Here is a 13,656-nt window from a genome sequence, read left to right as displayed (position 1 = left end):
AGAGGTCTTTAGAGATGATTGGGACCATATCGAGGCATCACTTTGATGACTCTCATATTATCTCCACTTCACTTGGAACTACAAAAAAAGGTGTTCTACTACATGATCCTAAGAGCCACAAAGTTCTAAAGGCATATTTTCTGCAGCCTTTCCCCTTTAGATTTCATCCAAAAGGACACTTGACCCTTAGGGAAGAGAAAAAGAGAGAGGAAAAAATTCTGGGTTCCCCCCCTGCTCATTTTCTCCTTTTCCATCTTTTTCTCAGTCCTTTTCTCTTTACTTATCAGATTTGAGCAACTATGAAGAACAGTAAAATTATATATAAAGTGGATTGGAATAAATTAAGAAAAGGAAAGGAGGATATTTTATTCTGTTTTTAGGCGGAAGCAGCTCAGGATACAGATTTGATTCACTGACTTTTAGACCAGCTTCTTTAGGTGAATCGCTTCAAGACTCCCTGCCTTTTGCACTTGAAGTACTCAAGAGAAATGAGCTTTTCAAACTTGAAGAAGGTGGAACATCTTACTCAAGAGTCTATTGACCATGGGATTGGCACATCAGGAGAACCTGATCTTCTACCATAATCTTTCTCTGCCACTTGCAACTGCTAGTTTGCTTTTTCTGCACTTGTTCCTGTGCAATCAAACTTTAAAAGCGTAAATGAGATATGCCCTCTCTACATATGACTGATTTGCCTTAGGTAATCTGGTTTGTCTTTTAGCTACAATTCTCCATTGAAGGTCTCTTTCTATACCTTAATCACTTGTTCATCCTTTTAAAAAATGGCACCTTTAAGATTTATATGGAATATTGTGCTTTCTCATGCACTCTCACTCTTACACATCTTATGCAAGTTTTTTCTCACTTCTCACAGACAAGTATTTCAATGAAAGAGTTTTAGGAATATTCCTGTGTCTTATTCATACTGTGACCATATAATAAAATTTATTTTGAGTTTCTAAGTTTTAGTTTTTCCCTTTTGAAAGTAATTTGACTAATCCAAGATACCTCTTAGTAAAGCAAGATTATTTCACAATAGTTACCTACCAATTAGAAAAGAAGGGACTTCCAGACTACCAGTGGCTCATACCTGTGATCCTCTAGCTAGTCAGGAAGCAGAGATCAGGAGGATCAGAATTCAAAGCTATCGCAGGACAAAATGAAAGTGTGACCCTATCTCAAAAATACCCAACATGCAAAAAGAAGGGCTGGCAGAGTGGTTCAAGTAGTAGAACACCTCCCTAGCAAGTGTGAGGCTGTGAGTTCAAACCCCAGTATGAGAGAGAGAGAGACAGACAGAAAAGAAAGGAAGGAAGGAAGGAGGAAAGAAGAGAAGAGAAGGAAGGAAGGAAGGAAGAGAAAGAGACACGGGGAAGGAGGAAGAGAAAGAAAGGAAAGAGAGAGAGGGGAAGAGGGGAGGGGAAGGGGAGGAAAGTGGAGGCGAGAAGAGGAGAAGAAACCATTTATCTTATTTCTAGAGAGAAAGACAAAAACATCAGAGATCATTCAAACCAAGCCTTGTATTGTTAAGGAAAATAGGGACACTGATGCTAGTGAAAGTGAGGATATGCAGCAGGAATTTGATTGCAATCCTTATAGGTTTTTTCAGGGTAGAGTATAGAGAAAAGAATGACAGAGGTACTATTTTTGCAAATACCATAGGAAAATAGCTGAAGTCAAATAGAAGCCTAATTCTTGGCCACATCCAGGGAGTAAATAAATAGAAATAATAGAACTAGTATTTAGTAAGTATTTACTTTGTGCTGTGCTCTGTGTTTGATAGGTGACATATGATATCTCAATTAATCCTCACAATAATCCCAAAGTGTAGATAGTTTATTCCTATTGTATTGAAGAGGTCCAGAGACATTAGATAGCTTCTGCTCGGGTTCTCATACCTAGTATATGACAGAGCCAGCTTTGAGCTCAAGTCTTTCAGAATCTTTAGGTGGATTTTCATCACCATGATGTTGCCCTGCTGAAAAATTACTGGGATTTCCCACGCCCTATATGGTTTGATTCATTCCTCCCATCTTCATTTCTTACATATCTACTCTAAATACTCTCCTATACCAGTTCTGAAATTCACTCCGTGCACTCATACTTGTGCCTTTTGCTCAGTTTTTTTTCCCCCTGAACTTGAAATGTTTTCCCCATGATAGAAACCAAACTTATTGTTCAGGTTCCAAACCCAATGGGAGCTTTTCTGTGAAGGCACTCCAATTCTGCCGACTGGAATTCCTCTTTCTAGTCCTGTATCATCTTGCTGCATGGTTCTGTTTATAATAGAATTTTATTCTGATTATGTATTTTCTTTTCTTTTTTAAAATAATTTTTATTAGGATATATTCATTACATGGGGGGGATTTGTACTAACAATTCTGAATAGTCTTATATTGTACATTATTTTCATTGCCCCCATTGTCTGTCCCCATCAGCCCTTTCCCCACCCCACTTAAAACAATTGCAAGAGGTTTTTTAGTTCTGTTTCATATAGGCATATGAAGCCCATCAACCATATACTGTCACCTAATCTTCTTCCTTTACCTTCCCCTCTCCCCTCCCACGAGTACCTCCCCACCCTCCATGTACACTGTGCCTATTTTACAGTCCTGGCTTTCATTATTAATGTTTGAGTTAACATTCAATGGGTTGTCTCAATGTATGCCTTCTATGGGCATGCTTTACTTTGGTCTGTTCAATCCCTTTGAATACTCTCCCTTACTCCTTTACCTCCCACCCCCTGTTTTCAACAGCTCTCAGTACACATCCTCGTATCCTCTACCTTCACATCTTGTGGTATGCAATATTATTGATGCTCTATCATTCTCTTTTCCTTTCTCTCTTTCCCCGAGTTCCATAGAGTAGTTCCACTGTTAGGAATATGTTCTACAATTGAGTTTATATATGATTATGCTTGTTTTTCTGTATATGTTTATCTTTTTTTAAAAGTTTTTATTATTCATTTATTCACATGTGCGTACATTGTTTGGGTCATTTCTCCCCCCTCCCCCCTCTTCTTCCTCCCCCCCTGTTTTTGTGTGTATGTTTATCTTTGGATCTATCTTCTACATAAACTGCATGGTTCTGTTTATAGTATGAATTTTATTCTGATTGTGTATTTTCTTTAGTACATCTCTTAAGAGCTCACAATACTATTTTGGGTATGGAATTAGTCACCTCTATCTCATGAGTATATTTTGACCTGTGCTTATTTCATGTTTTTTTCTAGAATGGAGAAGAATTCATGGGAGATACATGAGAGGAGAATGAAGGAACAGTACCTTATGGCTATCGCAGATAAAGATCAGCAGCTCAGTCATCTTCAGAGTCTTATGAGGGAATTGAGGTCTTCTTCCCAGACTCAGACTCTCACAGTGCAATACCAAAGACAGGTGAGGAATTTCAATGCCAGTTCCTACTTAGAGGCAACCACTACTCAGAAAGCATCAGCTTCTCAGGAGTTAAGTATCCATCTGCAACTATTAGGCAAGCCATCTTATAACTACCTATGGGGTGGACAGGGTTACTAGAAAAAAGGAATTAAATATGAGCAATCTTAGGAGAGAATTTCATCAATGTTTGTATGCTGGCAGGCATCCCCAGAGACATCAGCTTCCCTAAATGGATCACAAAACCTAGTTTATGAAACAGAACATCTCAGAACCCAGCTCAATGACAGCTTAAAGGAAATTCACCAAAAAGAATTAAGAATTCAACAATTGAACAGCAAGGTATGTGCTTCCTGCTGGACTGGGATTCAGTTTCTTTTTTCCATGACTGGAAGCAAGAAGGTAAGTAAGTAGAAGCTGATTCAGCATAGGCTCCCAGCTGTAGCATAACTTAGGGTATAAAGGTTACCCTTTTCAGATCTTTGGTCACTTATTCCAGAGTACTGGACACACGGCCATTTTCTTCTCCTTGCCCTTGAAAGGTCTTTGAAAGTGATTTGGACAAATCCATGTTGTAAGAGTAAAGAAACATTACTTTAGGAAACTTTCCTGCCCAGCATCCCGTCCTTGTCTGTATCACTAGTTAATAATGTTGAGGCAACTCCCTGCCCTGCCGCTCACTAATCATTATCCTCCTGCTGCTCCCTGACTGGCCTACATGTTCTCCAGGGGCTTTTCATACTTTTGTAAGTATGTTGGATTCGCTTGTTCTAATTTTCTGTGTGTATTAAATGTCCTTCCATGGAATGTCTCTAGAAAGCTATTTATTTTCTCTAAAACATAGTTTGATTCAACTTTTTTACACAAATATTGGCAAAAAATAACCCCATAAAAAGAAGCACACAGTCAAATCCATCAGTTTCTTCTTATGTCATGTGCACAGTTCTACAGTAGACTTTGGAGTGACATCTCTGTGGGTATTAATATTTCTGGATGTTAATCATAACTAAAGCTTAAACATTGACAGCATGCAAGTGAGAATTAAAATTCTAGTTCCAGAGGACCAAATTTAAATCAGTGGATAGAATCTACAATAGGTAAAAGTTTCATTGAATATAAAAAATAATGTTCTGTTTTATCCACGGTAAAAGCTGTCTTGGATTGCTTTGCCAAATAGTGAACACCCTGACACTGAACATGTTCAGATAAAGGCTGAATGACTTCTGTTACCCATGCAGTAGAGGAGAGTCCTGCTTTGAGTAACTGAAGTGTTTCCACCTGTGAGAATCTTTGTTCTCAATACAGTTTCTCACATTCATATAGGCATATTAGGATTTATTCTGTTTTCCCTGTAAATAATTTCTGATTCTACTGCCTTGGTAACATAATTCTCTATGCAAGTGACAAATCCGCCCAGTAATACTCTTACACGGATTTTTAAGGTGGTAGCTCTCTCCCCAGCTTGAACTCTGGAGATTGTAGTCATTTGTTAGTAACTTAAACTTGGACCCAAGCTACTGCCCTCTTTCACTTACATTTCTGAATAAACTATCCTGGTAGATTTGCTTGTGGGTTTCTACTGTAAGGTTTTTCAGCTAATGGATTAGGCACCATTAAAAAATCAAGAATAAAAAAGTTCCCTGTTAGTCCTCCAGAATTATTTTCCTTTCTTGATTGAAAAAAATTAGACATTTTCTCACTTTGAGGGAACATACAGTGCTATTTATTCTCAGAGCATGGATTAAAAATTGCATCCTATGTAAACTAGTACAACCACTCTGGAAAAAAATTTGGAGGCTACTTAAAAAGCTGGACATCGATCTACCATTTGATCCAGCAATACCACTCTTGGGGATATACCCAAAAGACTGTTACTCCAGAGGCACCTGCACATCCATGTTTATTGCGGCACTATTCACAATAGCCAAGTTATGGAAACAGCCAAGATGCCCCAGCACAGACGAATGGATTAAGAAAATGTGGTATCTATACACAATGGAATTCTATGCAGCCATGAAGAAGAACGAAATGTTATCATTCGCTGGTAAATGGATGGAACTGGAGAACATCATTCTGAGTGAGGTTAGCCTGGCCCAAAAGACCAAAAATCGTATGTTCTCCCTCATATGTGGACATTAGATCAAGGGCAAACACAACAAGGGGATTGGACTATGAGCACATGATAAACGCGAGAGCACACAAGGGAGGGGTGAGGATAGGTAAGACACCTAAAAAACTAGCTAGCATTTGTTGCCCTTAATGCAGAGAAACTAAAGCAGATACCTTAAAAGCAACTGAGGCCAATAGGAAAAGGGGAACAGGTACTAGAGAAAAGGTTAGATCAAAAAGAATTAACCTAGAAGGTAACACCCATGCACAGGAAATCAATGTGAGTCAATGCCCTGTATAGCTATCCTTATCTCAACCAGCAAAACCCCTTGTTCCTTCCTATTATTGCTTATACTCTCTCTACAACAAAATTAGAAATAAGGGCAAAATAGTTTCTGCTGGGTATTGAGGGGGGGAGAGGGAGGGGGTGGAGTGGGTGGTAAGGGAGCGGGTGGGGGCAGGGGGGAGAAATGAACCAAGCCTTGTATGCACATATGAATAATAAAAGAAAAAAAAAATTGCATCCTAAAATCCCAGGATTTTAGGCCTTAGCACTTCATAGAGAAGCAGTCTGGAGACTGGCACTTATTCTTCCCTCTGCTTCAGTTCTCTCAGCTACTCGAAGAGAAAAACACCCTCTCCATCCAACTTTGTGATACCAGCCAAAGTCTCCGTGAGAACCAGCAGCACTACAGTGACCTTTTTAACCACTGTGCAGTCTTAGAGAAGCAGGTGCAGGAGCTGCAGGCGGTAAGTAAAGAGGCAGTGAGAAGCTAGGAGAAGTGTTAGAAGCATAAAGAGATGCATGCAGAAGGCTCACGTAATTAGGTGTGTTGAAAGGAAGTGGGAGAGAAGAGTATTAATGGAGATGGGAAGAAAGTCTAAGAAAAATTACAGAATGAGAGATTAAGAGAAAAAAGATCAGTGAGATGGTAGAAAAGAAATCAAAGCATGAGTAGCAAACAGTGATGACAGACTTGCAACTATGAAAGTGTGGATTTTACTTCAAGAAATAGAAAAACTGTAGGAGGAGTTTGTACCTAAGAGGCAGTACTGTTATGGCAGTGGAGAGGGGTATGATATGGGACTGAGAGGAGACTAAGAATTGATTTAGACACGAAGGAGGAGAAGTGGCTTAGGAGGGGTTTGCAAGCAAGGGAAGCATCAGAGTCACTTCTGGAAAGTCCCTGAGCCCCAGTAGGTGAAAGAAGACTTTCACAGGAAAGTTTTAAACTTTTAAGAGAGAAATTCAAGAGTGAGAATCTGAGGGAAAAGCTAATGAAGTCACCTTTTACAGAGGTGACTAATCTACAAGAGCAGAAATCACTTCTAAATCTGGACTTACATATTCTAAATGGATATTCATCTCTATGATTTCTTATCCTTTTTGTTGTTAAACAAGCTCTCATTTTGCAGAAATACAGTATAATAAGAGCTTTTCTCACCAAATTATTAAGCTGCTGCTTCTTCTAGGGGCCACCAAATGTGGATGTTGCTCCAGGAGCTCCCCAGGAAAAGAATGGAATTCACAGGAAGAGTGAGCCTGAGGAAGCAAAGGAGCCACAGCGAAGGTAGGGGAGTAGGGCTCTCTCCAGCATACACTACATGCAGAGAAATTGTACACATGGAACTTGAGTTCACCATATGGGTTTACTATGTCTTATCTTACTGGCCTCACAAAAGTGACATAAGGATTAAATATTAACAATAGTAAATTATAAGTTTATAAAGCAAAAACAACACTAACATACACACACACACACACATGCACCACTAACAAACACTGTGGTATTCAAATGAGTCAGTTCCTAAAATCTCTTAAGACATTTTATGCAGCTTCATATAATCTCTACAGCTATGCTTTTAAGATATTTTTTGTATATTTTGATATTTTTTGTAAGCTATTCAGAGTAGCTTCCCTAAACTTTCCTGGTTTATAACCGTAGAAAGACTGGTGTTAGCAATGGTATTCTTCAGCTAGTGATGCTGTTTGCTTTCCTTTTATTCTGAAGCTTTTCTGAAGCCCAACAGCAGCTGTGCCACACAAAGCAAGAAGTAAATGAATTAAGGAAACTACTGGAAGAAGAACGAGACCAAAGAGTGGCCGCTGAGAATGCCCTCTCTGTGGCGGAGGAGCAGATCAGGCGGTAAGGCAGAGGGGAACAGCCTCCATTCACATCTGATCCTTCCTGATGGAGCTTGCACACATTTCCATCACCAGGCATAGGGTGAATTAAGAGCTTGCGCTCTTCATGATATGGGTGTTGTCACTCAGGACAACATGGTACTTTTGGAGTCCAGGAGGGCGTCCTTTCCAAAGCAATACTTCTTGGAGACTAGTAGTAATAATGATGTCTACCATTCATATGATACAAAATAAGCTGTGAAAGTTACCTTCTTTCATCCCAGCAAGAACTATATGAGGTAGGTATTGGGTTCTTTAGAAGACTGAATAAATGAAAATCTCATTACCTATTTGAGATCTGAATCAATTGAAGTCTTCAAGGTTAAAACATGGGAGATTAAAAGACCACTTTATAAACCTGATTTTAAAAGAACATAACTTTTGCTTTATTGGCAAATGCACTTACTAATCCTCAACTTCCCCTCCTAATCACTGCTGTGTTGGGCTAGAGCAAGCTTGCCTTGCAGAAGAATCTGCTTTTGCCAAATTAAGGCATTGGAGTAAGTGATTATCGAGTGCTTCTTGTGAGCAGTTTGTCCCATGTGTGATTTGGAAGGGCAGGACTATACGTCCTCATTCCTGATGCCCACCCCAGTAGTCAAGAGAATCACTGCGTATGATGGGGCACAGTGGCTGTAAGTGCTCTATAGCTAAAAAGAAACATTAAAAGCCATTGCCTCTGTTCTGTCTGTGGGGTGGGGAAGCCACTCGTGTGTATTGTCTCTTCCCCCAGAGAATGAGTAGCACTCGGGATAATAATGCCTTCTTGCAAAGCGTAAGTGGCAGAGGTGGCAGCCCCAAGGAGCAGGTCTTACCTGGGATTCCTTTCTTCCCATTCAGTATAGCCCATTTGGGCATTCGTGTACAGCTTTGAGGGTAGCTCTCTCTAGGATCATAGCACAGCCTGGTGTGTGTCTTGCTGTCTGCCAGGCATTTTCAGGCCTGTGTGTTCATGACTTTCTCTGTCACTTGCTGTGAATTGTTTAGACCTATGAAACCTGTCCCTTGGAGAGGTTAATCTCCCACATGTGTCATTAACCGGGCCTGAGCCAATTAGAGACTGTACAGCATAAGGTGACTCTGGAGCCTGTGGCTGAGCCACATTAACTCAGGCTTAGCCCCTCCATACTTCTCTCTCTGGCTGAATTGCAATATGGAAAAACTGGGGTAACTAATTAAGTGGTGAGTCCTTAGGCCAGATACTGTGATTTCAGTGTTAGAACTATACATGTGTTCTGTAGTACACATGAAACTCAGTGGCCTTGCAGCTTTAAAGCAGGTGGTACTGTTTGGCTCACTAATGCCCACAAACATCCCATCATCCTTTTTCTGTCTAGCCTACATAAGTGGACAGACTGACCTCTGTAATAACAGACCAGGCCCTTCCAGATGCCTCTGAGAAGTATATCATGTGGAACAAACATAACAGGTGCACTCTGCCTAGCACTCAAGAGGAAAGCATGCAGGTGAAAGCAAGGCTGTGCATGCTCAGGTTCTCTTTCTAGACTCACAGGTCAGAGTAAGGCATTCCTTCTCTCCTGGAGAAGAGAGTGCGGTCTGCACACAGAAGCCAGGACTCTTAGGCTAATAGAGAATCCCTCATTAGGAGGAAAAAGAGAAGTTCCATTCCACCCCCGCAGTTAAAAAGTGCGTCCTTATAGGCAAATGCATGATCAAATATGCCCTTTCCATAGTTCTTGTTTTTGTCAGAGACCATGGAGTAATAGTAGCATCATCATTAAATGGAAAACTTCCAGTATGAGATAAATAAGCAAATCAGCAACAAAGTAAAGTAGCAAGTGGTAGAGGCTGCCAGTTAGTTTCATTATAAAAACCCCACAGAAATTTTATTTGGGTATTTTTTTGCCTGTTAGCCTTTAATAAATGGAGAAAAAAATAGTGCCAAATGGCACACATTTGTAATCCTGTACTCAGGAAACTGACGCAGGAGGATTGTGAGTTCAAAGCCAGTCTGGACTACGTAGGAATACCCTGTCTCAAAGAAATAAAATAATCATAGTAACAATAACAGTGCTACTAATAATAAATGGTGAGTTTCTCTGAGTCAGGTGTGATACAGTAGAAAAAAGAACATGAGGTTTAAAGACAAATGGGTTATTGAATGATTTATTAATTATTAATAACAAATGGGTTATTGACTCTACTGCTTGCTGATTGTGCCCTCATGGGTAAGTTTACTCTGACCACCAAACTGAGGATCACTTGTATATGAAGCACTCAAACCAGCACCTGAGACATAGTAGGCAATCAGTTATTGTTAGTTCATGTCACCTTTATAACTGTGTAGGGCAGGGAATGTGGGAGTAGCCTTTGTCACAAAGTCCCCTGTGCTGCTGTCTCAGAGTTACTGGGAAGATCCAGTCACAGTTCATTCTGTGAACCCATGCTGTGCCTCTTTTTTTCCTCAACACAGGTTGGAGCATGGAGATTGGGACTCTGCCCGGACTCCTATCATTGGCTCCTGTGGCACTCAGGCGCAATCACTGATAATAGATATTACAGGCAGCAGCTGTCGAAGGGTAAGAGGGGAAGGACACAGGGTGCTGTGCTCTCATACAGGCTGCCTGTGTTGATAGCATGAAGTCAGGCAAAGAGTGTGAAAGTCCAGCCACTGAGCAGCAATGGGTCTTAGGCTGGGAGGGTGAGGAAAACTGAAGAACCCGGTGGGATTAGCAAGTTGTTGACTCTAGGATGCCTCTCTTCTGCAATGTTAGGATGAGCTTAGTTTACTCAGGATTACTGGGAAGGGAAAGGGACATAGCCCTATATGTTGAAAATCTCTGACTTCCAGATTTTTCTTTCAGACCCGGAGTGGTGCTGGATGGAAGCGGGTCCTGCGTTCACTCTGTCATTCCCGGACCCGGGTGCCACTACTGGCATCCATCTACTTTCTGATGGTTCATGTCCTACTCATTCTGTGTTTCACAGGCCATATATAAACTGTAGTTGTCACTTTTTGGACCATACCCCTCAGAACTTGGAATTTTCATCACCTCTAACATCAGAATTGTCGATTTCAGTGGAACAGTCTTCCCATTTACAGGTCATCTCTCCAACTCTCCACGGAAAGTGCCTGCAAAAACAGAGGCAATTATGAGTTCAGGTTGGAGCTGTGGGGCCCAGCGAGACTACTGTCTTCTGCCCAGGCCCAGAACACTTCTATTCTTCTGAGAAGCATCACAACTGGTTTGCTGAACTCAGTATTCAGATTTTGCAGGCCCCAATCTTTAATGGTCCTGTAAGGTACTGAGACATGTCTTTCATCCAAGTCAAGAGGATGGTTCCAATAAACCTAACAATTTGAAGTTCAATATCATTTTGATTGATAAGTTTCTTTGCCTCATTGCTTCTATTTTCTCCTGCTTCAGGGGAAAGGTAAACAAAGTTCTGGGGAATTAATGCATCACCTCACAGGACATGTGGTCAGGTCTCTTGCAGATGATGGGAGCTGGAGTTCCTCAGGGGTTTAGCTATTGAATCACAGGATCTCCTTCTGGACTATTCCAACACCATTGGAGGCAGGGTTTGTGGTCCTGGACTGTAAGAACAGGACATCATTGCCTATGACCTTGGCCAAGGTATTAAGTGGCTGGTGCCTTTCCTATCACTAAAAGCAGGAAGAGCTGGCGATGAACAGCAAGGTTCAGATTCTTGTCATTCCTGTTATCTGGATATGCATCCATGTAAGCTCTGAGATGGTGCCCAGGGGCAGGAGGAGCCAGTCCAAGGTGAGGCACTGGTCCCCCAGCTGGAGATCTGATGAAACTCCTGACCTCATGAAGTACCAAGCTTCTGTGCTGTTGGTGACAGTTATTCCAGTGTTCCATCCCCATAATCATTGCCTTCTCTGGGAACAGAGGGCTGAGGCAAATGGAAGGAGAATATAGAGAAGAGAAATCTAGACCTGAGAATAATAGGAGTGAATTCCATTGTGCCTGTTCCCCGTCTTCTGTCCCCTCTCCATCCTTGCCAGTTGGTTGTTCTCACATTAGGTACACCATGTGTTCCCTGTCTGTTCTCACCACCTAAAGAAAAGAGAGGACTTGGGGGGCTCACCAATCTGCTCTTAATCTTTGTTCTTAGATGATTAAATATTCGTCACAGCATCCCAGGAATTTTGCTGAACTACTGTAAAATAATAAAATTATTTTCAGAATGAGAAATTGTGCTGTGTGAATGTGTGTAAGTATATGTGAGCACAGGTGTATATATACCTGAGTTTGTACATTGTGACAAGGTGGGGGAGGGAAAGAAGGACTGGGGCATGCAGGAGTGGTTATAGGGGAGTAGTAAGGTCCATATACTTAGGCTTCCTTCTTACTGGCCAGCATTAGTAATAGCTGTGAGCATCCTTCTAAGCCATAGCTGCAGACTCCAGAGAGATGAAGTATATGAGGAAATTCCATCCTATGTCCAGACTGAATGAGCAGGTTTTAGGGTGTGAAATTCATGTAGGCTCATGCATAGTCCTGGGAGAGCTCTAGAAAACATTAGACCCCTAGAGATTCCTCTGAGTGGGAATGGGGAAGGTAAGTTTAATAGCAGGTTAGGTAGCATTATTATGCTTTTAAGTTTCTGCTTAGGAAAAACTAGCCCACTTAAGGTACAATAAGTGGAGTAGTTGAACCTAATCTGTCTGGTTTCAATGCCTGCTATTTCTGCGTGCTTTACTACACTACCTCCTATAAATGAACTTGGGACATATGCAAAGGAGAGATAGGGTTTCTTGGTGTCATCTCCAGCGAAGTTCTATGGTTTCTCCAGAGAAGTATTCTCCTGTATGGTGTATTACATTATCTAGTCTGATAATTCCAATTTTGACAGCAGATTAGGAGTGCAAATTAATTTCCCCTCTTCTACAAATTTACTGTTCTTTAAAATAGCTGTGGTGCTGTCATGAAAAATAGCTCATGAAGAAAGAACACCATCAACTGTCCCAGGTACAGAATCCTTAGATTAGAAGTGACCCCAGGAGCTTTGTATTCCTAATGCAGAAATGCTCTCCTCTGTGCCATGGACTACTTTAATCCACTCCTGCTAGACCCCTTGGGGAGCCCATGACCTATGAACAAATCAGGTTAAAACTCTACAGATGATTAAGATAAGAACAGACTGGGTCAGATAAAATAACAAACAACCCTCTCTCCCTAGCTTCCCAGTAGCTAAAACAACAAAGGCTTATTTTTCAGTCAAAGATGCTAAGTCCTTCATATGCTGATTGGGGCTTACATTTTCATTATTGTTTCTCAGGGCTCCAGGCTGCCAAAGAAGCCACTCTGGAGAATTGTAAGACAATAAGTAAAGAATAGCAAAGCTTTCTGTGGTATAAAAGTAGAGGGATGTATCTCACTGGCCAAAACAAGTTACCTGAGCAAGTGTGACTTTAAGACAGAAGGGAAGGGCAGCAAATCTTAACAGTATACTGGATACCACAGACCTGTCATACCTGGTTCTTTCAAAACTCTTCTGTCTGGAGCTAAATTTTTTCTACCAGTGAGCTCATTGCTCCCAAGTAAGCTAGGAACCTTTCCATACCTTGCCTTTCCCCTCATGAGTTATTCCCTCCTATCATTTAATTGATCAGTACTTGGCTATCAGCTATATGCAAACTTCACTGGGGTTTGAACTCAGGGCTTCGCCTTTGTGAGGGAGGCACTCTGCTGCTTGAGCCATGCCTCCAGCTGTTTTTGCTGTGGTTATTTTGGAGATGGGGTCTTGCCTTTTGCCCCAGCTGGCCTAGGCCATAATCATCCTATTTTAAACTTCTCACCATCACTGGGATGACAAGCACGTGCCACCGTGTGCAGCTTGTAGCTGCACAAGCTTTTTTCCCAAATGAGATGGGGTCTTGCAAACTTTTTTTGCCTAAACTGTCCTCTAACAGTGAAATCCTCCCAATCTCAGCCTAGAATTAAAGACATGAGCCATCAATAATCCAACTTGCAAACT

The 13,656-nt window shown here is 41.2% G+C and overlaps 1 protein-coding gene across 6 annotated transcripts in view; it reads left to right on the top strand.

Moving 5' to 3' along the window:
• Window positions 1-11,018, top strand: part of Golgb1 (golgin B1) — a 65,062-nt gene extending 54,044 nt beyond the window's left edge. For all 6 annotated transcript variants that reach the window (XM_020185058.2, XM_020185059.2, XM_074073254.1 and 3 more), the window contains 7 exons: window positions 3,233-3,395; window positions 3,597-3,734; window positions 6,108-6,251; window positions 6,975-7,072; window positions 7,514-7,648; window positions 10,121-10,226; window positions 10,512-11,018. In XM_020185058.2, the coding sequence (XP_020040647.2) occupies window positions 3,233-3,395; window positions 3,597-3,734; window positions 6,108-6,251; window positions 6,975-7,072; window positions 7,514-7,648; window positions 10,121-10,226; window positions 10,512-10,646 (919 nt within the window). In that variant the 3' untranslated portion in view covers window positions 10,647-11,018. The remainder of the gene's footprint in view (window positions 1-3,232; window positions 3,396-3,596; window positions 3,735-6,107; window positions 6,252-6,974; window positions 7,073-7,513; window positions 7,649-10,120; window positions 10,227-10,511) is intronic.
• The last annotated feature ends 2,638 nt before the right edge of the window (window positions 11,019-13,656 follow it).

The sequence above is a fragment of the Castor canadensis genome, chromosome 5 (assembly GCF_047511655.1).
Source record: "Castor canadensis chromosome 5, mCasCan1.hap1v2, whole genome shotgun sequence".
Lineage (NCBI taxonomy): Eukaryota > Metazoa > Chordata > Mammalia > Rodentia > Castoridae > Castor > Castor canadensis.
The sequence above is the reverse complement of the archived record's forward strand: the minus strand, read 5'-3'. Positions and strand labels throughout refer to the sequence as shown.